Source organism: Panthera leo, chromosome D3 (genome assembly GCF_018350215.1).
Source record: "Panthera leo isolate Ple1 chromosome D3, P.leo_Ple1_pat1.1, whole genome shotgun sequence".
Taxonomy (NCBI): domain Eukaryota; kingdom Metazoa; phylum Chordata; class Mammalia; order Carnivora; family Felidae; genus Panthera; species Panthera leo.
The window spans coordinates 8,387,443-8,415,373 of NC_056690.1; the positions used below are offsets into that span (position 1 = coordinate 8,387,443).

General features: G+C 40.1%; 3 protein-coding genes across 14 annotated transcripts in view; 2 read left to right on the forward strand and 1 right to left on the reverse strand.

The window, feature by feature from the left end:
- The first annotated feature begins 186 nt into the window (after positions 1-186).
- FAM216A (family with sequence similarity 216 member A) lies at positions 187-10,443 on the forward strand. 5 transcript variants are annotated; one of them, XM_042910625.1, is made up of 7 exons: positions 187-326; positions 2,299-2,333; positions 5,811-5,926; positions 7,403-7,532; positions 7,612-7,795; positions 8,355-8,437; positions 10,069-10,443. In XM_042910625.1, the coding sequence occupies exons 1-7, from the start codon at positions 244-246 to the stop codon at positions 10,182-10,184; spliced, it is 747 nt and encodes a 248-aa protein (XP_042766559.1). In that variant the 5' UTR covers positions 187-243; the 3' UTR covers positions 10,185-10,443. The 5 variants fall into 5 exon arrangements, with proteins under 5 accessions (XP_042766559.1, XP_042766558.1, XP_042766556.1 ...); XM_042910624.1 differs by having other exon boundaries at positions 188-326; positions 2,299-2,339; XM_042910622.1 differs by lacking the exon at positions 187-326 and adding an exon at positions 385-714 and having other exon boundaries at positions 2,299-2,339; positions 7,406-7,532.
- Positions 10,444-11,781: 1,338 nt separating this feature from the next.
- On the reverse strand, positions 11,782-20,442 carry VPS29 (VPS29 retromer complex component). Of its 2 annotated transcripts, XM_042910087.1 has the most exons (5): positions 20,349-20,442; positions 18,045-18,056; positions 15,595-15,786; positions 12,505-12,740; positions 11,782-12,270 (listed from the first exon to the last, which is right to left on the reverse strand). In XM_042910087.1, the coding sequence occupies exons 1-5, from the start codon at positions 20,349-20,351 to the stop codon at positions 12,153-12,155; spliced, it is 561 nt and encodes a 186-aa protein (XP_042766021.1). In that variant the 5' UTR covers positions 20,352-20,442; the 3' UTR covers positions 11,782-12,152. The 2 variants fall into 2 exon arrangements, with proteins under 2 accessions (XP_042766021.1, XP_042766022.1); XM_042910088.1 differs by lacking the exon at positions 18,045-18,056 and having other exon boundaries at positions 20,349-20,434.
- Positions 20,443-20,520: 78 nt separating this feature from the next.
- The window catches only part of RAD9B (RAD9 checkpoint clamp component B), a 31,955-nt gene continuing 24,544 nt past the window's right edge, over positions 20,521-27,931 (forward strand). For 4 of the 7 annotated variants that reach the window (XR_006195140.1, XR_006195141.1, XM_042910079.1 and 1 more), the window contains exons 1-4: positions 20,556-20,678; positions 22,562-22,632; positions 23,426-23,578; positions 23,785-23,899. Coding sequence is in view for 5 of the 7 variants with exons in the window: in XM_042910079.1 (XP_042766013.1) it covers positions 20,642-20,678; positions 22,562-22,632; positions 23,426-23,578; positions 23,785-23,899 (376 nt within the window). In the remaining 2 variants the exon portion in view is untranslated. Of the gene's footprint in view, positions 20,679-22,561; positions 22,633-23,425; positions 23,579-23,784; positions 23,900-27,931 lie in introns of all 7 variants that reach the window. The other 3 variants (XM_042910085.1, XM_042910086.1, XM_042910081.1) reach the window with 3 other exon arrangements.

Here is a 27,931-nt window from a genome sequence, read left to right on the forward strand (position 1 = left end):
CGCTCTGCTACATCCCCGACTACGGAGCATCCCGCAGGTCACATCTCGTGTGAAACGCGTTCTCAGGAAACTTCGGGGAGGGCGGGAGGGCGGTTCGCGTGTGCGCAGAAGTAGTTGACGGAAATAGGCGGTTGGTAGGCTCGAGACGCTTGGTTGCCTTGGTGATAACGGTTAACGGACCACACTCAGCATCGCTGAGTTTGGGGCTTTGGTCCTTGGTTTGTGTACCGAGGTTTGACCTATATGGTGACTCTCAAGATTTTCAAATTTGTAAAGAAAGGGTCTGGGATACTAAGGTGCAAGGCACCTCCTGTTTTAGGGGACAGGTATATTTCCTTCTCGTGACTGATCCCTTCCACAAAAAAGATGCAAACGTGCAAGCGCGCGATCAACTAAAGAACTCCTGCCCCTCCCCCAATTTAACTCCTGCGTCGCGCATCTGCCCTCCCCGCTCTCCCGAAGCTATTCGGGCAGTGTCCGGAGCGCATCGGAGGGGGCTAGAATACCGCGTCCTCCTCTTCACCCGCGATATCGCCCGGCTTGACGCACGCGTGCTGACGGGGGAGGGGAGAGGGGAAGGCCGCTTCCGCACGCCGCTCGAGGTCCGGGCACCCGGGAGGAGATGCCGGGCCAGGGTCCGGTGTCCGACTGGACAGAATGCAGCTCTTCTGCAGAGCCTCCCGCAGTGGCCAGAACCGAGGGTGGCGGCGGCGGGTGAGGCTGAGGGGCCCTGACGGGTTAGGGAGGACGGCGACCGACCCTGGGTCGTGATCCCTAGTGGAGGAGGGGGTGGGAGTTGACTGCTCCAATAGACTGGTCCCCAGTGCACTGAAGCGAGAGGAGGGAGAACCTTTGTTGTGGCCGGGGTGGAACAAATGGAAGCCGACTCACAGTTTAGGGGAAGGGCTTGTGAGATAAGGTTGAGTGTTGGTGCAATGACTAAACGCGGTGATTGCGACAATTGCCTGGGTGCATTTTTCTGCCCCGAGGGGGCGCTGCGAAACCTGCTGGAAAATATGCCGTCTGGTCACAGGGTCTCTACAAAAAGAGGGGGTGGGGGATAGAGCAGAAAGGGAGGTTCAACGGAGGACTTCCAAGTCAATAAATCAGTGCCGTATGTGCGACATTAGCCACCTTCGTGTCCGAGGGATTCATAATGCCAATGAGACAGATAATTAGGGATATTAGAGGCACCTTGATCTTGATATTTTCTTCCCACATAAGTTTTTCTTCATAAATTCATTTTATTTTAAGCAGGGTGGGTTTTTTTTGTTTGTTTTTTGTTTTTTCATTGTTTTGTTTTGTTTTTACTATTATTTACTGGATGCTGAAGACAATTAGTCTTCGGTACCTCCTCATCCCTTCCATCAGTTATTACCTAAAAGTGAGAGCTGCCGGGTGTTTCTCTCCAATTCAGCACACAGTCATGGCTCCTGCCGTATAAAACAAAATGACCATAAGGTACTGAAGACTTTTAAAGATGTGGTCTTGTCTTTCTTTTCCGTTCATTACAGTGCTTGACAAAGTGTGGGATCCGAAATGTATCAAGAGATAAATGAACACTTGGTCACTGAATAAACGGAAGGAAGAGACAAGGAAGGGAGTTTTGTCTTAATTTGAAAAAAGAAAAAAGAACTTGTACAAACGTAGAAATATTCCAGACCAATTTATCAGTTCCCGTACACCTTAATTACATACAGTAAAGAACAAGATAGTCTTCTCCATAGCAAGTTACTTGATTAAAAATAAAGAGAGCAAGAAAATGCCACGGGTGACACAGAAGCCCAAACTACTTTATTGAGCTCAAAGTAGGAATTAGATTAAAAAGGCTATAAAAGTAAGACCAAATCTGGCTTAAAGTAAATCCTTTCTAGTATGGTAAAAACCTCAGATAACTCACTTTGAAAAAGCCCGGAGCCATTAGGATATAACCAGGATTAGAGGAGAAAATTTACAAGATGTTCTGTCTGATGGAAACATGAAAAGTAAAAAGCATACTCGATACTGCCCTTTTTTCATTTAAAATACTTTTTAGAAATACGTTTATTTATTTATTTTTGAGGCAAAGTGTGCCTGTGCGCGAGTAGGGGAGGGGCAGACGCGGAGACTGGAGACAGAAGATTCCAAGCGGGCTGGGAGCTCAAACCCACCAACGAGGAGACCATCAGCTGAGCCTGAATTAAGAATGAGTTTCTCAACAGACTCAGCCACCCAGGCGTCCCTAAAATATGTGCTTTCTTTAATGTTTATAAAGCTGTCAGTTATTGCATATTATTTAAATCTTTTTTTCCCCAACAGATCACCTGGACTTTCTTATTATCAGAATTCCAAAGGTATTGGTGAGTAGAGCATATACAACAGATAATACCTATAAATAACACGGTTTAGAGATTTTGCTACAACTACAAACACAATGGAGTTTTAAATATAGACTTTATTGGCATCCTGAGCTTAAAATTTTGGGGGGTGCCTGGGTGGCTCAGTCAGTTGGGCATCCGACTTCGGCTCAGGTCATGATCTCACGGTTCGTGGGCTCGAGCCCCCCGTTGGGCTCTGTGCTGACAGCTCGGAGCCTGGAGCCTGCTTTGGATTCTGTGTCTCCCTCTCCCTCTGCCCCTCATGCTCTGTATCTCTCTCCTTCAGATATAAATAAACATTAAAAAGAACAATCCAGGTTTTTTTCTCTTGTTAAGATATCTAATATCAAGTATTTATTTTTTTAAAAATTGTTTCTTTTGACAGGAGTGCGCATGCACATGGGGGAGGGGCAGAGAGAGGGGTACAGAGGATCTGAAGCGGGTTTTGTGCTCACAGCAGAGAGCCTGATGCAGGGGTCAGACTCCAGAACCTTGAGGTCAATGACTGGAGCTGAAGTGCATGCTCGACTGAGCCACCCAGGCGCCCCCCACATCAAGCATTTTAAAAAGAGTACTTCAAAATAGCAATGAATCTGAAAAGAATTGTGTTTGTAACTGATGTTTGAAATGTCCCAGGTATGGCCTGGGGTTTATACACAAATTGAAGGGAAAAGTTCTGACTAGAATAACTTCAAAGGATGTAAAATATTTCTCATTGCTGCCGTTTTCCCTCTCACTTGAAATAAAGGATAAAACTGCTGGAATTAAGAGAGTAACACAGAACCCCAAAGGCCTCTCACTAATTTCTGGTTGTGGTGAGGGGAGCAATTTCAATTCTATGATGTATAAGCTTAGATTCACTTTATTTTTCCTTGGAAATTTTATAGTCCTTACAGTTACCTCAGAAAAACACAGACGTGTATCAATGTGTATGTACATAAAAATGCATATGTACGTATAAATAAAGTAGTTGCTTTGAAATGAAATTGCTGGATCATATGGCAATTTTATATTTAATTTTTTGAGGAACCACCACACTGTTTCCACAGCCGCTGCACCATTTTACATTCTCACCAGCAATGCACAGGGTTCCAATTTCTCCACATGCTAGCTAACACTTGTTTTCGTTTAAAAAATTTTTTTTAATGTTTATTTTTAAGAGAGAAAGAGGGACAGAGCTCAAGCGGACAAAGGCAGAGAGGGAGGCACAGAATCGGAATCAGGCCCCAGGCTCCGAGCTGTCAGCTCAGAGCCCAACTTGGGCTCAAACTCACGAACTGTGAGATCATGACCTGAGCCGCTTAACTGACTCACCCAGGCGCTCCTGTTTTCATTTTTTCAAGTTTGTTTTTATTTATTTTGAGAGAAAGAGACAGAGAGCAAGCAGAGGAGGGGTAGAGAGAAAGGGAGACAAAATCCCAGGTTGGCTCTGTGCTGTTAGCAGAGAGCCCGATGCAGGGCTCAAACTCACGAACCATGAGATCATGACCTGAGCTGAAGTCAAGAGTTAGACACTTAACCAACTGAGCCACCCAGACACCTTCATTTTTTTTTTTTTTTTTTTTTTTTTTGTGATAATTACCCTTATGGGTATGAAATGATACTTCATTGTTACTTTGTGTTTCCCTAATAGTGAGCATCTTTTCTTGTGCTTATTGGCCTTTTGGGTGTCTTATTTGGAGACATCCAGTCTATTCAAGTCCTATGCTCATTTTTCAATTGGGTGTTTGTCACTGAGTTTAACTGTTATCTTTAAATGTTTAATTTTCTGTGAAGAAATGCTACCAAGCTTTTGACAAGTTAAATGTTAGTCCAGGCTATAATACGCATCTCAGAAATAATGAATAGCAGGGACACAAAAGATATAGTCTTAGATAATTAGCCCACATTTACCACTCGAAAAAGGATTTAAAAAAAAATAAGCTTTTATTACTATAGATTCCAAATTATATTTTAAGGGTCATAATGACATAATTTCCAGATAATTGTTTCTTTGTTGGCAAACTAGTTAGTCCTTTAGTATGCAAATATAACACTTACTTATCTGCATTAACTCTCCAATTTGTCAAAATCTTTTTCTTTTTTTAAATTTTTTACATGTTTATTTATTTTTGAGAGAGGGAGACAGAGTGCAAGCACGGGAGGGGCAGAGTGAGAGGGAGACGCAGAATCCAAAGCCCGCTCTGGGCTCCAGGCTCTTGGCTATCAGCACAGAGCCCGACACCGGGCTTGAATCCATGAACTCTGAGATCATGACCTGAGCTGAAGTCGGATGCTTGACCAACTGAGTCACCCAGGCATCCCTGTCAAAATCCCGAAGAAATAAATAACTAAAATTTAATATGTAAAATTGTAATGGACTTTGTTGTCAATATTGAAACAAAAGTGTGGTTATTTAATTCAACTTACTGAATATAAACTTTTAACTTAAAAATCTGTTCTGCCAGCTTTATTTGTAATAGCCTAAAACTGGAAACAACCCAAATGTCACCAACAGGTGGATAGATATATATCAAGAATAAAAAGGAATGAACTATTGTTACACATCACACAGATGGATTTCAGTATAATTATGCTGAGTGAAAGAAGCCAGACACAAACAGAATATATGCTGTATGTTTACATTTATATCAAACTCACGAAAATGCAAACTACTCTATAGTGATACTAACTGTAGTGATAGAAAGCACATCACTGGTTGCCTGGAGCGGGAGAGTGTGTGGGGACTTGGGGAGTGTTTCAAAGTGTTATTTCCTGGTTAAATTTCACCAGATACTGTTTTCCCCCAAACTGTTAATGAAGTTTTTACCCTAGATTAAGTTACTGATCTCAATATGTCTGAAACTGAAAACTAGCTTCATTCTCCTAGATATGTCTCAAATTGCATTTTGTATTAAAAGACTATTAGTCTACCCACATCGGTATTAAAAACATGAAATAACAGAAATCATGTAAAAATAAGTTTTAGTAAATTTCTGCAAAGCCCTTTGTGTTTTAACACTGCCTCATTAAAGGTATAAAATTTGTGTTATTCTATCTTCTATCTTGAGTTTAATACTAACATACTAAAATCAAATGAATGATAAAATATTGTTGCAAATCTTTAAAGTGCAAGTCTTGCATGCATATTCTTGTCTAGTATAGTTTGACATACGATAAACTAAACAACATAGTTTGCATCTCACCTGAGTTCAAAATAATGTAGTCTATATATAATTATATATATATAGAGAGAGAGAGAGAGAGAGAGAGAGAAAATATTTGTAAATATCTTAGACTTTTGTATGCTCTAAAACCAAATGGCATATCATACAGCCTCTTGAACTTTAACAGAGTGACTCATATTCCTACTGCAGGGTAGTCAGGGACATGTGTAAATATATAGATATTAATAATTAATTTATTGAGTACATCTTTGCTCATGAAATTCACCTAATAATGTCCTGCCCACAGACAGAATCAAAGATGGACCCAACACACACATAGCCAAGCTGCAAGAGTTATGGAAAACTCCTCAAATTCAAGCAATTAACATCCCTAAATCAATGACAGATGCGTCTTTTCTAAAGGTATGCTAACTAAATACCAATGCTTTATTTAAATGCCAAATTCTTTGTATTCAGAGCTGAACTTTTTATTGGAGATCTGCTGCTTAGAGGGTAAGGCACTTGAGAAGACAAGGTACACCCAGCATATTGTCTAGGACTCCATAAATATCTGTGGAGTAAACTCAGGAATGTATGCAAGGATTTTATCATTATAGATTTCTCATCATAAGAGTTCATTTAGGGCTTCATGATACTTGACATCTAATGTACCTTCACTCAGAAAGCTTAATGGCCCTGAGGAAAGTTACATTCCAGAGATGGAAACCCAAACTCCTAGATTTCACTGAAGGACTGCAAAATTAGAGGCAAGCTAATAAAGAAAATGGCAATAAGCATTTTATAACTGTTGAACCTCTGTTACCTATTAAAGGTCATATCTGCCAGATGTGTCCCTGTTAGAGGAAAGCAAATTAAGGTTACAAAAGATCTGTGCAAATTGGTCAGATTTTTTTGACCAGCATTTTGAGTTTTCACTGAATTTATTACCTGTTCAGTTCAGTAAATCCCGTGTGTGTATACACACATACAGACACAGTGTAGCCTTGCATTTTAAGTGAGTGTTACCTTCTAAAATCAGCAAGTGAAAATCTTAAGTCAAAATTACTTTCATCAAAGACCGATAGACTATTCCCCAGTTTGTTCAACACAGTTATTCTTCTGGTACTAGAAAAGACTATTTCTTTAGTTAAGACTAAGTAGAGTAGTTGAGTAGTTGAGTAGTTGAGATAACCACATGATACCTCAAAAATATTTGGAAGGTAAGATGCCCACATTCACTGAGAGGCACACAGGAACTAAGTCTCACTGACAGAACAGCGAATCTCTACTCTCCTTTTTTTTTTTCCTTTTTAAACGTTTATTCATGTTTTGATAGAGACAGAGCATGAGTGGGGGAGGGGCAGAGAGGGAGGGAGACACAGAATCAAGAGGGAAGCTCCAGGCTCTGAACTGACAGCGGGGCTCGAGCTCACAGACTGTCAGATCAACCTGAGCCGAAGTCGGACACTTAACCAACTGAGCCACCCAGGTGCCCCAACTCTCCTTATTCTTCTAGATCACTGGTTCTCAAACTTCATTGGGCATTTGAATCACTTGAGTGCAAACAGGAGGCAGGGTCACTTGTACTGTTTAAATGGCCTTTTCTTTCTTTTCTTTCTTTTTTCTTTCTTTCTTTCTTTCTTTCTTTCTTTCTTTCTTTCTTTCTTTCTTTCTTTCTTTCTTTCTTTCTTCCTTCCTTCCTTCCTTCCTCCCTCTCTTTCTCTCTCTCTCTCTCTCTTTCTTTCTTTTCTTTCTTTCTCTTTTTGGACAAATTAGGATAGTTGAATTGGAATAAATAAAAATACAGATGGTTCAGCTGTCCTGAACATTCAGCCTTTCAGATAAAGAATCTTGGCAACCTCTGTTCTACAATGCCTATATACCTTGTTTGTATTTTAGCAGCCAGACCTCACCTTAGGCCAGAAGCGTTATCTGTGCAGCATTGCTAAGATCTATAATGCAAACTACCTGCGGATATTAATGAAGAAGCAGTATATGCATGTGATCCAGCGCAACTCACAAAAGCCAGGCAGGTGCACCTCATTCGTTTCTCACTAGTTCTGGCAAGAAACAAGAGGGCCTTCTAACAGCGCTGGTCTGTATGACAGGTATCTTCACTCATCACAGAAGCCGCCTCAGTTCTCGTTACTCACAAAAGCAGCATTACCCCTGCACCACATGGCGACACCAGTTGGAGAGAGTGGACTTGGGGCCTTCTAACATCGCAGCTGCACCTGCACCTGAAATGATCCTGCAACATTCACTCTGGCGACCAGTGAGAAACAAAGAAGGGTCTGTTTCTTACTGTTTAAAAGGAGGAAAATGTATCCCAATTTTATCTGAAGGGTAGCTAAATGAGATAAAAGCTTGTTTCCTAATATGTTTATTTTGCTACATTCAGAGTAGGTTAGACAAAAAGCACAAAAGGATGTTATCTTATGGTCTCTTTACTGATCTGACTGGAATATGCCACTCCTTTTAGAACATCTTTTGTGGAATTGTAAAAATTTCTTGATCAGCTAGAAATATGGAAGACTGCCCTTTTTAGTAATTCCCACTCAAATTTAAAATAATACAAACACTTCCAAAAGGAGCATATGGTTGCTTCTGCACAGGGGACTACTATAAACAAAAAAGGAAAGAAAAAAGAAAATAAGCCTGATTATTCAACCTGTACTACAATAGTGAGCTTTGCATTTCAGGGTTAATAAGTCGCAGGAGAATTCAGAGATTGAAAGAGTCTTTTTGGTGATACTGGCAGCTTAATAAAAAGAATTTGTATGGTCTTCTACATGCATTAGACAGTTGTTCATTTCACTGGCTCCAATTAAGATACTTCTCTTTCTTACAGTTTAAAAACTGGATATGCATCCAAAACAAGATGTAAGTCACTGAAGATTTTTAGAAAACCAGGCAGACTGTTCATGCAATCAGGTAAATGTGGATTTTTTTTTTAATGTTTATTTTTGAGAGAGAAAGAGAGCATGAGTGGAGGAGGAGCAGAGAGAGGGAGACAGAACTCGGAGCAGGCTCCAGGCTCTGAGCTGTCAGCACAGAGCCTGACACAGGGCTCAAACTCACAGGCCGCGAGATCATGACCTGAGCCAAAGTCGGACGCTTAATTGACTGAGCCACCCAGGTGCCCCCCCCTTTTTTAAACACGGAATTTTAAAATAGCATTTTTAAAGATCTTATGCTAAAAAATACATTTTTTAAATGTTTATTTTTGAGAGGGAGAGTGTGAGCAGGAGAGGGGCAGAGACAGACAGGGACAGAGGATCTGAAGCAGACTGCACCAACAGCAGAGAGCCAGATGCAGGACTTTAACTCATGAACCAGAGATCATGACCTGAGCCAAAATCAGATGCTCAACAGACTTAGCCACCCAGGTGCCCCGTGCTTAAAAAATATTAACCCAATATAGTTTCATTTCTATTACAGAAGACATTAAAAATATAGAATATTATTTGCTTTTAATTCTCCAAATAAAATAAATATGAAATATAGTTTCTGCGTTTATCTAAATGGACATGCTGCTGAGGGGAGTAAAATTCAAGGCACTTCTAATTCTAAAGAAAGGTATTCATAATATCACGGTCGGAGACTTAACAGAGAATGAATTTCTGAGAACTCACAGCCACAAACATGAGTTTTTTAAGCCATAGCATTTTTATGAGATAGTGTCATTTTTGGATGGACAACATATTTTATATAGCATCATAGTTTACAAAGGGCTGTATCACCTATATCATTTTGTTTAATATTCAACAACCCAGTGGAAGCAAGCCAACCAAGTGACATTATCACAATTTTATGGGGCAACTCAGAAAAATCTAGACTTGGTAAGAATCAGCATAAAGGATCCTTCTATCACAAGTACAGAATACCACAAAATGAAAAAGGCAAAAGAGGAAGAAAGATGGAATGCTCAGAAGTATTCCTCAGAATTGATAACGTGGAGAGGACTAAGTGGAAGTTAAACAATTTCCTAGTTGCTACACAATGAGTAGAGAAGTGGGTAGGAAGGAAGTGGGGAAGTTAGGCCTTCTGAACTCCTGGCTCCTTGCTGTATGACAGTGCTGCTCAGCTCTGCTTAAATACCATAGTATACCTGTCCGAGGGAAATGGCAGGGGAAAAAGTAAGTCTGGGTCCAGAAAGAATAGCTGGATGAACTGCAGTGCAGACAGGGGGAAAGTGTCTGTGGTCACCAATGGAAGGGAGATGGGCAAGGACTTCAGGCTTACTGAGATGAGACTGCTGAAGCCGTAACTTTCGCATAACCAAGAGATTTTGAAAGCAAAGAGAAAACAAGACTCAGTAACAGAGAATTTGCTATAAGTTTCCCTGAATACAGTACTTACTAAGACTCTTATTTTACAAAGTTAAGAGATTTGGGGAAGGGAGAAGTGATTAAGTTTTGAAAATTGCAGGCCATTTATTTCTGCGAAAGGTTATTACTAAGGTAGGCCATTTTGAAGGTTGTTCTTATGTACAGATCTCAATATTCAGGATGAAATACAACTTTATTTCCAAAACAGATATTATAAATTTATTTTCCTTTCAGTTTCTACAAATGATTCTGAATCATACATGAATGAAGAAAAAAAGGAAGAAGATTTACTAAATAAGTATATGCAATCAATGTCAATTGAAGAACAAGAACATGTGATGTTAACTTGACAATCTTGTCTTGTGAGTCAATGAGGTGCCAAAGGTGGGGGGTTGGGGTTGTGAATTGTGTCCTCTCTCTACATTTAGGATAGTATTGTTATTCACCAGTAAGTCATTAAGTAATTTTAGTTTGTTCAGAAACTTTTACAACAGTGTAATTGGTTTGATGTAGTTCCATGTGCTAATTGATACTTGTGTAATAAAATTTATGTGTAATATTTGCTTGTATTTCTAGCTAGATACAATTAAAAATTTTCTTGTGGCTTAAGATTGAATTATTTTTCTTTAACCCTGAGAGGTAAATTGTATAATTATTTTTCTGCTTACAGTAAGTCCTAAAACAGCAACATTGGAATTCCCTACAAATTATTTTCTTGACTGGGCTAAGGAAAGCCCTGAAATATCCTGATACAGAACAGCACTTGATAGACATAGCACCCTGATTTGTAAAGAAGGTGCTTAATAAGTATTTGCTGCTTGAAAACAACTTAAAAATATCAATTTGTCCTATTTTATGAAAACTGCCACACACACACTTGGCCTCTCAAGCTAGAGTTGGGAGTAACTGTACTAATCAGAGGATTCTTTACATTATGTATTCACTCTAGTGTGCTTCCGGAATTTCTAAACATTACTGTTTAAAAAAATACATATACACACATACACATAAACACACACAGTTAAAACTTGAAAAATAGGAATAGGGCAATTTAAAGCAACAGTTTGAGGAATTATTGCTGATTTAATATGTCAATATAGTATATTCTTTGGAAAATCAAATCTGAGCCCAACATTATGACCCAGAATGTTGTAAGAAATGAGAGCACCCTGAAAGGTCACTCCATCTACCTCATCACTTTAATGCCTAGGTGCATTTAATTTCCTTTTATTTTTTATTTAAAATAATTTTTAACTTTATTTTTTTTATTTATTATTTTTTAATGTTTTATTTATTTTTGAGAGAGAGAGAGACAGAGCATGAGCGGGGAAGGGGCAGAGAGAGAGGGAGACATAGAATCCAAAGCAGGCTCCAGGCTCTGAGTGGTCAGCACAGAGCCCGATGCGGGGCTCGAACCCATGGACTGTGAGATCATGACCTGAGCTGAAGTCGGACGGTCAACTGACTGAGCCACCCAAGGCGCCCCAAGAATTTTTAACTTTAAAAAAAAAATGCGTATTTATTTTTGAGAGAGAGAGAGACTGAGGAAGTGAAGTGGGTTCCACACGGACAGCAGAGAGCCCAATGCGGGGCTCAAACCCATGAACCACAAGATCATGATCTGAGCCAAAGTCAGATGCTTAACCGACTGAGCCACCCAGGAGCCTATTTTATTTCTTTTTTTAAAAGGTTATTTATTTTGAGAGAGAGAGAGAGAGAGAGAGAGAGAGAGAGAGAGAGAGAGAGAGAGAGAGCGCGCGCACACACACAGGTGCAGGGGAGAGGTGGGGGGGGGGGGGGCAGGAATCCCAAACAGGCTCTGCCTTGTCAGCACAGATCTCACAAACTGTGAGATCATGACCCAAGCCAAAATTAAGAGTTGGATGCTTGACCAGCCAGTCACCCCTTTTATGATTTTAAAAAATTAAAACAAGTTTACCAAGAAAGTATAAATGAAAGGTTAATTGTTTATTAGTGAAGAGAAAAATGTATACAAGAAAGTCTAGATTCTTTTTCCTCATGCACTACTTTTGTAATAAAGTTCCAAATATCAACTTTGAAGATATTTACAAGGATAAATTTTTCTTAACACGTGACCATTTACTGGGTGGTGGACATTTTTTCATATAAATCACATACGGGAACGGAATATATTCTTAACAGTTTATAAGAAGCTTGGAACACTGTATTAACAGAAGATATTATATTTTACTGCAAAATATTATAAAAGTGATACAATTCTGTGGCTCATAAATGTTTAATTACTTGATTTGAACAGGGAATGAAAAAAAAAAAAACCACCAAGATAGGCCTGGCTTTTAAGATTTTTTGTATTCAATTCGTTCTACTTTCACATCATCTCCAATTAGCTGATACACATAAGTGACAACTGTAGAAGCCTGGATATCCATCAACACAAATGAAGGAATAATGTTTCTGAAAGAAAATATAAATAATGTCAGTGTTTTGTACTAAAAAGCACCGCACTAAAAATTTCAATTTACAATGACAATTTGGATTCAAGGAGAATTCGAGTTGTTACGTATTAAATAGAATAATCACCCAAAGAAGAATGCCACAAAGGCTATCACTGAAATGGCTGCATTTCTCCTTTATGAAACACGACACATGCAATTATTAACTTTAAAAAATCCCCAAATTCCTACTCACGTTTCCAAGGCATTATATGCTCCAGTGGCAGAACCTGGATTAATGTAAAATTTATTTTCATGCTCAAATGCTTCAAATTTGTGTGTGTGTCCCGAGATAAGAATGTCCACATCAAACTGCCTCTGCAACAGGGCTAAGCTGGCCATGTCTCCCCAAGGAATAACTTGATGCCCATGGATCAAACCAATTTTGAACTGCCCAACAGTCACAACTTTCTGTTCTGGATAATTCAGATTCTAAGATAAGAAACAGACATGAAAACATATATATATTTCAGAGATACTTATGTTTAAAAAACAACCTGCTTAAACATTCAATCTCATATGGATGTTTGGATACAGTGCTCCACAACCAATACATTTATTAAATATATACATATTTAAAAAAATTTTTTAATGTTTATTTTTGAGAGAGAAAGAGAGTGTGAGAAGGGGACGGTCAGAGAGAAAGGGAGACACAGAATCCAAAGCAGGCTCCAGGCTCTGAGCTGTCAGCACAGAGCCCAATATGGGGCTTGAACTCACGGACCACTAGATCATGACCTGAGCCAAAGTCAGACACCCAACCAACTGACCACCCAGGCACCCCTATTAAATATATATTTTTAAATGTTTATTTCTGAGCGAGAGAGCACAACCAGGGGAGGGACAGAGAGGGAGACACAGAATCCGAAGCAGGCTCCAGACTCTGAGCTGTCAGCACAGAGCCCTACGCAGGGCTCAAACTCATGAGCTATGAGATCATAACCTGAGCCAAAGTTAGATGCTTAACTGACTGAGCTACCCAGGCACCCCCATTTGTTAAATACTTGATTTCTCTTCAGTCTCTAAGGCTACAACTATGCTCAAAACATAACTTACTCCAGGTAAACTGGAATTTACCATGCAATCCCTTTCTTGTGTTTTGTTTTTTTGTTTTTTTTTTTGTAGAATATAGGTTCTTTGGGGCATGCTGTGGAGAATAATTACTCCCCCAAATTTGTGAGTTTCCTCTACCTAAGAATTCTAGGCATACGACCTATAAGCTAGATGTGTTCAAATTATATCCCAGGCTTTAATAATTATATAGATGGTTTCAAATAATAATGATAGTTAACACTTATTCAGTACTTAGTATGAAGCAGGCACTATCCCAAGGGCTTTATAAACATCAACCTATTTAATACTTACAAACAATCCTAAAAGGTAGCTTCTGTTATGACCCCCATTTTATGGATGAGGAAACTGAGGCACAGAGAGGTTAAAATAACTTGCTTAAGGTCACACCTTAGTAATAAGTGGTTGAGCCAAGATCTAAACCCTGGTAGTATGGCTCCAGGGTCTGTGAATTTAGCAATCAGAAGCAAAAAATTTTAATTCTTGCTACTGAAACTGTCTTTAGCATAACACAAGCAGAAACCCAAATATGTTTTTAACAAACCGAACCTATATTCTAATTATTGACAAGAAGTCTGTGCCTTCCTTCTCATTTCCCTGTCTTTTGCTCTCAGGTGGAAAGTTACCCGAAATCTTTTTTTAATTTATTTTTTTAAGTTATTTATTTTGAGAGAGGGGGGAGAGAACGTGTGCAAAGGAGGGACGGAGGGAGACAGAGAAAATCCCAAACAGGCTCCTCACTGTCAGTGCAGAGCCTGATGCAGGGCTCAAACTCATGAACGACAAGATCATGACCTGAGCTGAAACCCAAGAGTCAGATGCTAAACTGACTGAACCACCCAGGTATCCCTGAACTCTTTTTTTTTTTTTTAATCCACTAAAAAAAGAAAAAGACACTATACTTACTCAGTTTGATATAAAGGAATCCCATTAAACAGCACCAATTAAGTTAATTTATGAAAAAGCTTATATTCCCAGAAATAAAAGGCAATTTTTTACACTAGAATCAGATTTATCATGCTAAATCATACAGTGTTAGTATGAGTAGGGCCTTAAAAATCATCTATTCCAATCATTTACGTGAGAGGAAACTAAGAGGATGTAATTTGCCTAAAATCTCATTATTAACTAATGGGCAAAGCTGGAATCCCAGACCTTCTAACTTTTTTCCTTAAAGTCGGGTTTATTGAGGTATAATTCACATACAGTAAATTTACCCTTTTTAGTGTACAATTCAAGGGTTTTTGACAAATATAGTCATGTAAGCTCTGCCACAATCAAACCCAGAGCAGTTCTATCAAGTCCTCAAAACTTCCTCATGCCCCTTTATTGTCAACCCTGGAGTTAGGGAGCCACAGCAGGGTTTTCAGCAGAGTGGTGATGTGATGTTACTTCGCCTAAAAAGGATCACACTGGTTGCTACTTAGAGAACAAATTGTGGAGGAAGGAAGGGTAGAATGAGAAAGCTGGAATATAAGAGTGATATGGTGGCTTGGAACAGGGTAGTAGAGGTGGTGGTGAGAAGTAATAAAAACTTTATAGGGCTCCTGGGTGTCTCAGTCAGTTAAGCATCTGACTTCATGATCTCACAGTTTGTGAGTTCGAGCTCCTCATCGGGTTCTGTGTTGACAGCTAGGAGCCTGGAGCCTGCTTCTCTCTCTCTCTGCCCCTCCTCTGCTCGCACTCTCTCTCAAAAATAATAAACATTAAAAAAATTAAAAAAAAACTTTATAAACTAAATGATATCACTACAAAAAATAGCAACACAATCACTTTTAGTCCATATCAATTTAGTCAGAACAGGTATTTAATATGCTTATTGAGTAATCTACTATCAGTGATTTGCAAAGAGTAAGAAACAAGTATGTGTAGGAAATTGGTATTTGGGGGGCACCTGCATGGCTTAGTTGGTTGAGCATCCAACGACTTGATTTCCGCTCAGGTCATGATCTTACTTACGGTAATGGGATCGAACCCAATGTCAGGCTCGTTCAGTGTGTGGAGCCTCCTTGGGATTCTCTCCCTGCCGCTCCCCCCCCCCCCACTCCCCCCCCCCCCCTTTCTCAAAATAAATAAATAAGCTTAAAAAACTGCATTTGGGATGTTAACAACAAAAGACCTTCACAGTTGAAAAACTAAGGTGTAAAGAATAAAGCTTATATATGTAAGAATTAAGAAAAAGAAATAGTTGTGAATGGAAAGAGAAATACATCACCTCATCGAAGTCTCCTCTCACAATATGAACATCACCGGCCAGAGTCTTGAGATAGTCATAACTCTCTTTGGTGCAAAGGTTTCCAGTACAGAGAATGTGCTGAATCTTTCCTGGCACCAGCAGCTTTTTGAATTTAGCCGGCAAACTGTTGCACCGGTGTGGGATGTGCAGGTCTCCTAATACCAACACCAACTTTAAAGTGTCAAGGTGAGACAAGGTGTCATGTCAAACATGATGTCAAAACAAGATGTTCTCTCTTAACTCCCCTTTTAAATTAAATTAAGCAGAGATTCCAGAACCCATAAGAGCAGAAGTTATCCATACAGTTCTTAACATGACCATTTAAACAAACACACATATGGTAACCTACTCTGTTCTAATCAACCTTATTTTGGTCATAAATAGGTGTGCATTCACAATACAGGTCATCATTCAATTTACCAAGAATAAAATTGGGCTTTCTAAAGCAATTCATTTAGAGACCTATAAATGACACTTAAAAAATTGCAAAATGAAAAATACACTACTGGGTCCTATGGGATTTGGCATTTTTGAGGTGTGATACGGTAATTCCTAGTTCTCCAGCTATAATGTAAAACCTAATATACTGATTCCAATGTTCCAGGAACATTAGTAAAGAGAATTGCTAAAAATGTAGTGATAGAGAAAAAACTTAATTCTGTAATTTATGTTTACTAGACTGTTTACTAAACTATATGGAGGAGCAGTAGCCAAAATTTATAATATTTTACTTAAAACAATTAGTTCTACAGTATATAGGAATAAAAACAGCCTATGCTTCAAAGAGTTTCGATAGGACAAACACGTGCTTTTGAATTATGATCTCTGTTATCTTCTTTCCTTATTAAAAATCCTGTCATATTTCTACTGTCTAGATTAAATTGCCTATGTACCCTCAGTTTGGTTCCCAAATTTAAAATAACATTTTCACAGTCTTTCATGTGCATTAGAGATTAAAACAAAACAAAACAAAAAAGAGATCAACTAAATAAGTCATGAATTTAGCAGGAGGTGGTTTAGAGTTGCAACATAGTCTCAGATGACAAAAATAAATTTTGCACTTAAGTATAAAAGAATAAATAAAAACCTCAATCCTGTAAAATTTTAATTTTGAAAATTCAAGATTTGAATATAAACATTATTTGATTCAGTCATTTAATGGAATATTGTCAAAAGGTCATTTTGAAGTAATATCTGCCCCCCAAAGGACAATAATCAATTTCTTATGTTGATTAGTATAAACACCCTCATTCTGTAACAGGATGTTTTCCCACACAGACATTCCATCCATAAATGTACATGCCCTTTAACTGCTTTTAAAGAAGGCATGACTATTCCTTAATATTGAGAAAGAAAACATTAAATAAATACGATACAATCAGAAAATAGTTTTGCCACCATAGACTTTGTAAACTGAAATTAATCAAAAATGAAAATGTGTCAAACTAAAATTATTACTAAAACAAACTTGATTCATCTTGCAACAAATATCAACATGATTACAAAGGAAAGGAACTGTTATCAGGACACAGAGTAACTGAGGTAACACGAGGTTACACAATTAGCATACTTTAAAAGAAATTGTTAAATAAGTTTCTTCTTTTTAAAGTGTGGTTTCAGCTGGTTATTTGTTCAATGACTTAATTGTTTCAATCCAGATCTTGGTGGATAAAACATCTTACTGTAAAACTAAAGACCACTATGAAGTTTCCACCCTCACTGGTAATCAATGCAAAAGTACCTGGAGACAGAACAATCTTCATCTTTAGAGGGGGATCCCTTCAGATATGGATTGAAGTACATAGTTAATGTGGGAAGCTGGCATTTGAGAAAAAGGTAGAAAATAGATGTCTATATTAAAAAAAAAAACCCTCCAACTACTCGTAAAAGGGAATACGTCTATATATAGCAGGTCCAAAATCTTTGGGACTGATAATCAGCTGTTGAATCTGAATGTGCTAGAAAGAATATTAGTAAGACACGCTACTTTATAATGACTGATGACCTAAATTCTATCACATATTACGGATTATGCCTAAGTCTAAAGATATTAGCAGTCTAAAGCTATAACTATATGAATGACCAAACAAAAATTATCTCAAACTAGTAAAGATTCTTAGTAAGACTCTCATTTCATATAGGTGACTAAGTTATAGGGGAGATAGTGTCACATAACAAATGTCATACTCTGAAGAACGTCCTTGCCCAAATTCCACACTTTTGACAGTTCAGGTTAGGCAAAGTTTGTAGTCTTTTGAGACAGCAAAAGATCCTAGAAATGGCAGCTTTGTTAAATTTAAATAAAGAACCAACCCAATCAAAGCATAGGAATTTGGTTATTTCCTATTTGATAGATTGTAAAAGGGTGAAATCCCAGTAATCAGCCACCCGACCACCATTGTTAGTAGGAGCTAAGAGAAGAAACTTACTCTGTGCCCAGCCTTAGTGGAATGAAGAAGTTGATTGCAGACAGGGGAATGAAAAAAAAGGGTGAAACATGACCAATGTTAAAAGAAAGCAACGAAAAGAAACAAACCAAAAACAGAGCAACAAAAACTCATATCAAATGAATATGCAAACACTTGTTAATGATTTCTGAGTGTTATGAAAGAAAATGTTAAAAATTGGCTTTGCTCAAAACAATACCAAAAGAACCATTTGCTGTATTTTTAAACATGACACACACACGGACACACACACACACACACAAACGCACTGTAAAAGAAATTTGCCTTGTCGATTTTTTCTACTTCTCCTACTCTTCTCTACCATGATTCCAATCTCTTTTGTTTCCTGTTCTGTTTCAAATTTTGTAAAACAATTTGGAAAATTCACCAGTAACAATGTAAATGAAAGCTAACATTTTCTGGATGCGTAAGGACTAATGCCTCAAGTATACTGATTTTAATTCTCTTATGCTCAAAATTCTAGTAGTTGGAAAATTTATGCTGCAGCTAGATCATTATTTTGTATAGAAGATCTAACACAGCACTATGAATACATTATCAAGTGATGAAGCCACCAACGAAAGATGATGCAAAACCAAACACATTCCTCCAGCTACAACTGGACCTTCTCCACACCTGAATTTGCTGCCCACAGACCCTGTATACCAGGTGTTGAATATTTCTAGTCTACTTTGCCAAATTAAAAGTTTTTAATCATGAAAGAGTCCGCTAATGCTAAATTATGCCCAGTTCTATCTCACGTGACAAGTAATGTTCCAGTGTAACTCCCCTTAAAAAGTGTTCATTTCTCGGGGCGCCTGGGTGGCTCAGTCTGGTTGAGCGGCCGACTTCGGCTCAGGTCATGATCTCAGTCTGTGGGTTCGAGCCCCGCATCGGGCTCTGTGCTGACAGCTCAGAGCCTGGAGGCTGTTTCAGATTCTGTGTCTCCCTCTCTCTCTGACCCTCCCCCATTCATGCTCTGTCTCTCTCTGTCTCAAAAATAAATAAACGTTAAAAAAAAAATTTTTTTTTTTTTTTAAAGTGTTCATTTCTCAAAAAACCCTTCAGGAACATGAGTATGGAATCATATGTCCTCTTCTCTCAGGAATAGCTGCCTCAAAATTATTGTAAACCGATCACTCTAAACTGGAGTCTGCTGAGAAGCAAAAATCAAAAGACGGGGTTAAAAACCTTTCACAAAGATGCACAGACCATAAATCTTTGGCTGTCACGTCTACAACCACCTCCAAGGCTATGCTTGTCACACAATCGTGGGAATCTTAAAACGTGCAATGGATGCCCATCAGAAATAGAAGTCCCTTTACAGTTACCCTCACCAACACAAACACCGAGATAATCAGAGCTCCTTCTGAACACGTTAACTTTTCAGGGAGTGAAGGACACCTTTGAAAATCTGATCGTGGCTCGGAGTCCTCTCCAGCAGCAGCTCCCGAGTTTTTATATAAGACGGTCGCAGGGGCGGACACCTACTGGAGGCCAGCGGGTGGGGTTTGGCCTTGAAGCGGGCAGGGCAGTCCGATGAGTCTGACCAGGTAAAGCTCCACAAACTACCCCCCGCCCCGGCACCCACACTGGCTCCTTACCCGGAAAGAATGTACACATTCACAAATGTTTCCAATTTCAAGGAGCTCATAAACCATTAAGGAAACAACAGTTCCAGCCATTCTAAGAGCCACATCCAGTCCTTTGAGGACTCGCTACCAATTTTCAATGGCAGCTGCACTAAATTGCAGGGGCTAAGGGGATAGTTTGTATTCCCTTTTCTCGGACGGCAAACTAAAATGGATAGGGGATTCTGCTCGTTAGTTCCCATTTTGCATCCGAGAAGCCAGCTTTCCACGCAAGCGGCAGGCAACTGGTATACCCTCACCAGCGGAAGGTGCCTTTCAAGGGAAAGGAGTAGGGAAACGTCTGGAAACGGAGGGGACCATGCCCCTTTCTCAGGAGCTAGAGGACCAGGCCCAAAGGTCTTTCCCGGCTCGGGCGCGCGGGTCTCGTGACAGGACGAGTCGCTGAGGGGGGCCCTTTCCCCCCTCGGACGTCCTCTGGTCCCTGGGGCGGGGGTGCGAGCCGGCCGCACCCAGCGGTGGCTGCCCCTGATCCTCCCCTGCCCTCCCCCTGGGCCTTCTCCAGGCCCGGACCTGGGCTGCGCCCGCCACGCCCCCGAGATCGCCCATGCCCTCGCTCCGAGACTCCCAACGTCTCCCAACGATGCAGCACCGCGGCCGAGAGCTAGGCCTCGGCCGCCGCATCTGCACTCCTCACCATCCTGTCACAGGGCTGCGCTCAGTCACCACCGCCGCCGCCGCCTTCTTCCTCGGGCTCCGGGGCGACCCGCCCACCTCGCTCTCAACCAATGACAGAGGAGGTCGACGGGAGACGGCCTACGGAGGCCCGTACAGGCCCTTCCGCGACGTCAAACTTAGCTGCCCTTTGGGGAAGGGAGGGTGGCGGGAGGAGTAAGATCTCGAAGCTTCGGAGGGTGCGGCCGACATCCGGGCACCTGGGGCCGTCGAGCTGAGGCGCGCCTCGGGGCCCTGCTTGTTAGGGCTGCGGCCATGCTGAAGTGCGGGATGAGCGGCAGTCAGGTGAAAGGTGGAGCGACCTTTTTTGCCTACCTTTGTAGAAAAAGGAAAACCAAAAAAAAAAAAAAAAAAAAAAGTAAAAGAATAAGAAAAGAGAAAGCCGCAGGTTCAGCCTCAGGGTCTTCTCCTTTGCTCTTATGCTCAATGACTGGCGACACAAGGCCTGGCCACAAACAGCCGCCGCCCACCCAAGCTTCTAGTAGCTTCTGAGGGAAGAAAGAGAGCCCATCTGCTTTTATTTATGCGTAGTATTTATTTTCTTGGGTGTCCATGAAATGAAGTTGCACATTGGAACAGAGACTGGGAGCGCTGATAAGGACAGTGTTGGGTGGGGTTGGGAGAAAAAAATAACGTTTACACCCTTGAAGTGTTTTAGTGCCACGAGAAAAGCATCAACCTGTTTTTTATTCCAAATGCTATTTTTTGACGTGTGACCTGGAACAAGCCACTGAATCACTTGGCGGGGGGGGGGGGGGGGGGGGGGGGGGGGGGGGGGGGGGGGGGGGGGGGGGGGCGCTGCTCAGTTTCTTCATCTGTAAAATGAGAATAGTAACGTTTTCCTTGTAGGCCTTGTAGGAATGAAACGGAGATGCATGTAAAGAGCTCAATAATAGATGGGAATGTATAGGAACTATTGCATGCTACAAATAGTACTTAAACAAGGTTTTTCAGAAACTTCCTCAAGTTTCTATTTAGGAAAACAGTGGTTTCCTACATTTTGTAAGGTGTGAAGTGATCCTAGAAAGGCATCTTGTGTTGTGGTTGGCTTGCTCTGTGTTGAGGACAAATATGGAATAGTAGTAATGAACAGGAAAGGGAAGCACAGGCCCTCAGCTGTTCCATGTTCTCAGAGTTCTAGGAGGTTCTCTTGCAGTATATAGCTCACTTCTCGATAAGCAATTATTTGTATGATTGTTTTTGCTTTTTCTCCTGGACTGTATGTACGGTGAGGGCAGAACCGTTCCTGTCCTGTTCACTGCTCTACTCCCATTGCCTTGGGTTGTACCCCAAACATAGTGGGTGCTCAAAACCTAGTCATTGGAGGAATGAAGGGTCTGCAACAGGCAGCTCTAGGAAAAAGTGTTGAACGTGAAGTGGTAAAAGGGAGAAATGCCTCTTTCCCTCCCCCCCACCATTGGTCATCCCATCTCAGTTTGACACTGGCACACCCAATTCACACACCCTTGATTCTTAATATTGTAACCTGATTTTATGTTCTGGAATTAATTTTTCTTTTTTCTACTGTTCCATGGATTGCTGTGGCCATCCATTTTTATTGCAGCATAGTATTCCATATCCATTTGTCACATTTTGTACTTATTCATAATTCATAAGAATATGAACTGTGTCATACCAGATTAGACCAATATGTCATTCATCCTGGCCTCTGATACAGGGCATCTGAGTGTGTTTGGTGAGATCTGAGATCTGGCATTTTGCGTGCTACCTTCAAATTTCAGAGATGCATCTTAAATGCCTCTAATTTCTTTCATGTGACTTGTTTTGACCTTGCCACCTGTGAAGTTATTGAATCCCTTCAACCTCTCCATGCTCTATTTTCACAGTTCTTTTTTTGGGCAGGGGTGGGGGGTGGTAAACCAAGTCTAAAAATACATTAGTATGGAAATTGGCTTGCTACAGTACAGAAAGGAAGAATGTTACTGCATTTTATCATTTTGCACAATCATTCTGTAAATTTATTGATCTCTTACTATGTGTCTAGCATTTTGTCAAGAGTATTATTCTGTGTTTAAAGCAATTTGTAGCATTAGTCTATAAAAGACTGTTCTTTATGAATTTATCTTGAGTCCTGTGAATGCTGAAGTAGTCCTACAATTTGCTGTTATTGTTTGAGAGAAAAAATGTAAACCATACCTTTCTTTTGCTCCGTAGTATTTGGGAAAGCAATCCAAGCTCTATCACGAGTCAGTGACGAGCTGTGGTTAGACCCATCTGAAAAAGGTGTAAGTAAGAAAAGTGACCAATAGACCATCTATTAAGGCAAAAGAAGTTGTTTATAGATCCCAGTCCAGATTGAATGTTTACTATGAAATCCAGAAATTGTAATTATCCCTTTCATTGTTCATCTTTATTTTCCATATCTGAATACATTTAGAGCATATTAAACTTAAAAAGCATGCAGAGAACCACAAGAGATTTAAACCAGAAATTGCAAACTGGTGGTTGAGAAGCTAGATATTGCTTGCAGAAGTGTTTTGTGGGACTGCACTGTGTTTAAAAGAAAATAATAATAATTTTCTAAACTTAAAAAATTGGGAGTCCACATAAAGATCGGAGTTTTCTGCTTCTCTTGAAAACTTAATATCTGACAGTTTGGGGCCAGCATTCCCAAGCGGAAATAGTTGGCTGGCGCTGATGGATGGTTTCTCCCTTTAGACAGGACAAGAGATTGCCATTTTGCTGCAATCTTTTTACCCCTTTTACGTTGCTTTCTGCCACTTTGAGCATTAAAGTTAAAAGGTGTTTACAAGTTTACAGTTTCAACATGCAAGATATTAGAGTTAATACCTATACGTGTTCAATATAGATGTGTACCTGTGTGTGTAGGTATGCAAATTCAATGCATAGTGGATAATGCAACCTATTTAATATCTATAATAATTCATATGTAAAATGTAGTCCATAGAATGCAGTTAACATCCTATATTTAATTGCAGTGTTACACATAATAGAATTTTTTGAATGAATCCTTTACAGAACGTTGATTTTTTTCCTTAATAACTATTATTTTTCCAGCTTGCTTTAAGATCTGTGAATTCTTGTCGGTCAGCATACGGATGTGTTCTCTTCTCTCCTGTGTTTTTTCAACATTATCAATGGTCAACCTCAGTGAAAATGAATGATAATGATTCGACTTCATCAAACTTAAATTGCAAATTGGGAATGAAGGTAAATATAAGTGGCCCTGTTTTTCTCTCATATTGCAGGAATATTTATTATATATGATATAACATCTACCTTGCATTTAATATATGGCTTAAAGGGCGTGGGGAACAAATCTATTCATTTATAAATATACATACTCTTGTTAGTTCTTTTAAACTAATCAAACAACCAAACACCAAACCATGTTCTATAACGTATTTGTGTTACAGTCAATTCTGCCCATCTTTAGATGCCTGAATTCCCTCGAAAGAAATGTAGAGAAGTGCAAAATATTCACCAGGTCTGATAAATGTAAAGTGGTTATTGAATTCCTCTGCAGACATGGTAGGTATAATTAAAGCTAAAGTATCATGTGTTTTTTGTTAATATTTTTCATGTTTAGAATATTGAAAGTGCATGTCAAGACTTCTCATTGCATTACTGCTTAGAATTTGTGTGGTTTTGTTGTAGGGCCATTGTAAATACTTGGAAAGTATTATCTTGTCTCTGTAGAAGTATTATGAAATGATTTGTATTCAGTTTTTCCTCTTTTGACTTATCAGTGGCACAAGCTTGGCCTGTATACAAACCAAAAATTTTTTTAAATGTCTTTTTGAATTCAAACAACTGGTGATTCTAAAATTAACTGGCTGCTTGATGATATTCTGTAAGAGTGCCTTGGTAACAGCGTTCTTTGGTAAGAACAGAAAAGAATCATGCCTACCTGTATTGAAAGTCCTCCAAGAGGCACATAGTATTATATCTGGGGCTGAAGGAAGCATGGTAACCGGCCCACAGTCACAAAATTAGTAAGTCATAGTAATAGGAGCCAAAACTTTTATACGTTTTCTCTGTTACACGAAGCTGTAAAACAGATTTCCTGCCTCCCAGCCTTGCGTGGTAGATATTCAAACGTACCCACGGGACATTTACATGCTTAAGTATGTATAGTACGGTGGTTAAGAGCATGGACTCTGGAGGCCATAAGGTCTAGGGTAGAATCCTGCTCTGCCCTTTCTTTGCTGATACTTTGAGCAAATTATTTTCCATCTGTTTGCCTCATTTCCCCCCAATGTAAAATAGGGTCATGTTAGTACGAGCTTCCTTGGGTTTTAGGGAAGGATTTGATGAGTTAGAGGAAGTTATAGTTCTAAAGGGTTTAAAAGAACATTAGCACATTCTCTGTTAGCTTGTTGTATTTATTATGATTGCTGCTATTTTATTTGACATTAGCATGTAGAATTGTATGCTTTAAAAAAGCTCATGCTGGGCGCTTGGGTGGCTCAGTCGGTTAAGCGTTCGACTTTGGCTCAGGTCATGATTTCACAGTTCATGGGTTTGAGCCCCACATCGGGCTCCGTGTGGACAGCTCAGAGCCTGAAGCCTGTTTCAGATTCTGTGTCTCCCTCTCTCTCTGCCCCTACCCCACTCACACTCTGTCTCTGTCTCTATCAAAATAAATAAACATTAAAAAAAAAAAAAAAAAGCTCATGCTTGTGATATTAGTCCACATCTTTTTTTGTAACGGAATGGTCTTCTGGAAGGTTATTGTAGTGTTACAATTATCTTATATGTCTTACTTAAATTTCACCTCATATTTGTATTATAATCTTTAATTTTTCCCCTGCAAAATATCAATGATTTAACATGATTTCCCCCTTCTTTGAACTTTAGTTCATGTAATAGCAGAATCATGTAAAGAGCATGATTAAAAGCACAGCAGGCCTTGACATCACAGACTTGGGTATGGATTCTTCTGTGCTGCTGCTTCTTCTTCTTCTTCTTCTTCTTCTTCTTCTTCTTCTTCCTCTTCTTCTTTGTTTTTAATTTTTTTTAACGTTTATTTATTTTTGAGACAGAGAGACAGAGCATGAACAGGGGAGGGTCAGAGAGAGAGGGAGACATAGAATCCGAAACAGGCTCCAGGCTCTGAGCCGTCAGCACAGAGCGCGACGCACGGGTCAAACTCATGGACCGTGAGATCATGACCTGAGCCGAAGTCGGACGCTTAACCGACTGAGCCATCCAGGCACCCCATCTTCTTCTTTTTTTTTTTTTAAATGTTTATTTACTTTCGAGAGAGAGAGAGAGGGAGAGAGAGAGACAGAGCACATGTGGGGGAGGGGCAGAGAGGGAGGGAGACACAGAATCTGTGCTGTTAGCACAGAGCCTGACACGGGGCTCGAACCCAGGAACCGTGAGATCATGACTTGAGTCAATGTCAGACACTTAATCGACGGAACCACCCAGGCGCCCCTTCTATGCTTCTTATTAGCTTTGTGAAAGTGCATAAGCTTTGTCAACACAAATTGAACAAAGCTTTTGGAATCTCTGAAAGTAAGAAAGAGTTTATTCGAGCCCAAGTTAGGACAGCTGCCTGGGAAACACACTCTTCACGGGGGAGAAAGTGCTCTAGAGAATGAACAGTTCTTACAGGGTTATATACGTTTCTACATTTTGTAAAAGCTCGAAAGATGATAGATTAGCATATAGGCAGGAATCACCAGGAATGCAGGAGCAGGAGCATTGACAATGTGATTTTCATTAGGCTACTTGTTCTCAAAGCAGATGTACAACGTGTGCGTGGCAGGCCATTAATCAGCCTTTTGGTTTGAACAAAATTTATGAACAGTCATGCTAACTTAGAAATCTAACAGGGCTTCCTTTGTATATCTGGCCTTTGGAGAGTGTTTCTCTTATCAGCTCTCTGAACTTTCATTTTCTTTTCTGTAAAATGGGGATACTCTTACCCTCGCGTTTGGAGGTTGTTGTGAATGTAAAGCGAGATCACTTGTGTGAAGCACATAGCGTGGTGTCTGACACGGAGGAAGTACTAGAGAGTCAATGACTGCTGTCATTACAATTACCCTCAACCTTATTTCCAGCTAGATTTTAAACAACCAACTTTTCAGTTTCTTAAGAATCTCTCAAGCAGATTGATTAGATTACTGTCTAATACATACTTGTGATTGGTTGGTTTTTTTATTTTTTATTTTTTATTTTTTTTAACGTTTATTTATTTTTGAGATAGAGACAGAGCATGAACGGGGGGAGGGTCAGAGAGAGAGGGAGACACAGAATCCGAAACAGGCTCCAGGCTCTGAGCTGTCAGCACAGAGCTCGACGTGGGGCTCTAACTCACGGACCGCGAGATCATGACCTGAGCCGAAGTCGGACGCTTAACCGACTGAGCCACCCAGGCGCCCCGGTTGGTTTTTTTAAAGTTTATTCATTTATTTTGAGAGAGAGAAAGCACGAGCAAGGGAGGGGCAGAGAGAGAGAATCCCAAGCAGGCTCTGCACTAATAGCGTGGATTCCAACGTAGGGCTCAAACTCACGAACCGTGAGATCATGACCTGGGCTGAAATCAAGGGTTGACACTTAACTGACTGAGCCACCCAGGCACTCCAATTGGTTGATTTTCAGTAGCTTTTGTAGGAAAGCTATATGAGTTGGGATGCTTTAAGTTGCAAGTAACAGGAAAAAAAAAAAAAAACACGGAAAATCTAACTCAAACTAACTTTAACAATAAGGAGAAATATTGGCTCATGGAAATGAAAAGTTCAAAATTGGGTCACAGGTGTGGGTTTGGTTCAGGCTGCAGCAGCTGCTGCTTCTTTTCCTTCTCTTTTTTATTTTATTTTTTGAGAGACAGAGCATGCGTGGGGGTGGTCAGAGAGAGAGAGGGAGACAGAGGATCCGAAGCAGGCTCTCCGCTGACAGCGGCAAGCCCTATGTGGGGTTTGAACTCACGACCCACGAGATTATGGCCTGAGCTGAAGTCAAACACTCAACTGACTGAGCCACCCAGGTGCCCCTCTCCTTTTTCTTTTTTTTTTAATTTTTAAAAATGTTTTTATTTATTTTTGAGACAGAGGGAGACAGAGCATGAGTAGGGGAGGGGCAGAGAGAGGGGGAGACACAGAATCCGAAGCAGGCTCCAGGCTCTGAGCTGTCAGCACAGAGCCCGACACAAGGCTCGAACTCATGGAGTGTGAGGTCACAACCTGAGCTGAAGTCAGATGCTCAACTGACTGAGCCACCCAGGTGCGCCTCCCTCTCCTTTTTCTTTTTAAAATTCACTCAGCTCTCCTTTCCTCCACGTGACTTATCCTAAGGCTAGTTTCTCTGATAAACTTTCAATAATAAGGTGGCTTGCAGCAGCAGCTGAGGCTAGATGCTGCTTCCTCTTTCACACCCAGTGGGAGCAAGAGCCTTACCTCATGTATCCATTAAACAAAAGTTCTTGCCTTTGCTCTGATTGGACCAACCTAAACTAATCTTCGTGGCCAGGAAATTCACTCTTTAAGCATCATACCTGGTCCAAATTTAATTGTAGGGGGGGATAAAATTATACCAATTAATTTCTACCAATGA

Excerpts from the sequence above, each read along its gene's own strand:
- FAM216A (XM_042910620.1), top strand. The coding sequence starts at position 623 with ATGCCGGGCCAGGGTCCGGTGTCCGACTGGACAGAATGCAGCTCTTCT. Across the intron at positions 7,796-8,354 it reads CCAGTGAGAAACAAAGAAGG|TTTAAAAACTGGATATGCAT; the intron begins GTCTGTTTCTTA and ends TCTTTCTTACAG. Across the intron at positions 8,438-10,068 it reads CAGACTGTTCATGCAATCAG|TTTCTACAAATGATTCTGAA; the intron begins GTAAATGTGGAT and ends TTTTCCTTTCAG.
- VPS29 (XM_042910087.1), bottom strand. Across the intron at positions 12,741-15,594 it reads TGAGAGGAGACTTCGATGAG|AATCTGAATTATCCAGAACA; the intron begins GTGATGTATTTC and ends TTCTTATCTTAG. Across the intron at positions 12,271-12,504 it reads GCATATAATGCCTTGGAAAC|AAACATTATTCCTTCATTTG; the intron begins GTGAGTAGGAAT and ends ATTTTCTTTCAG.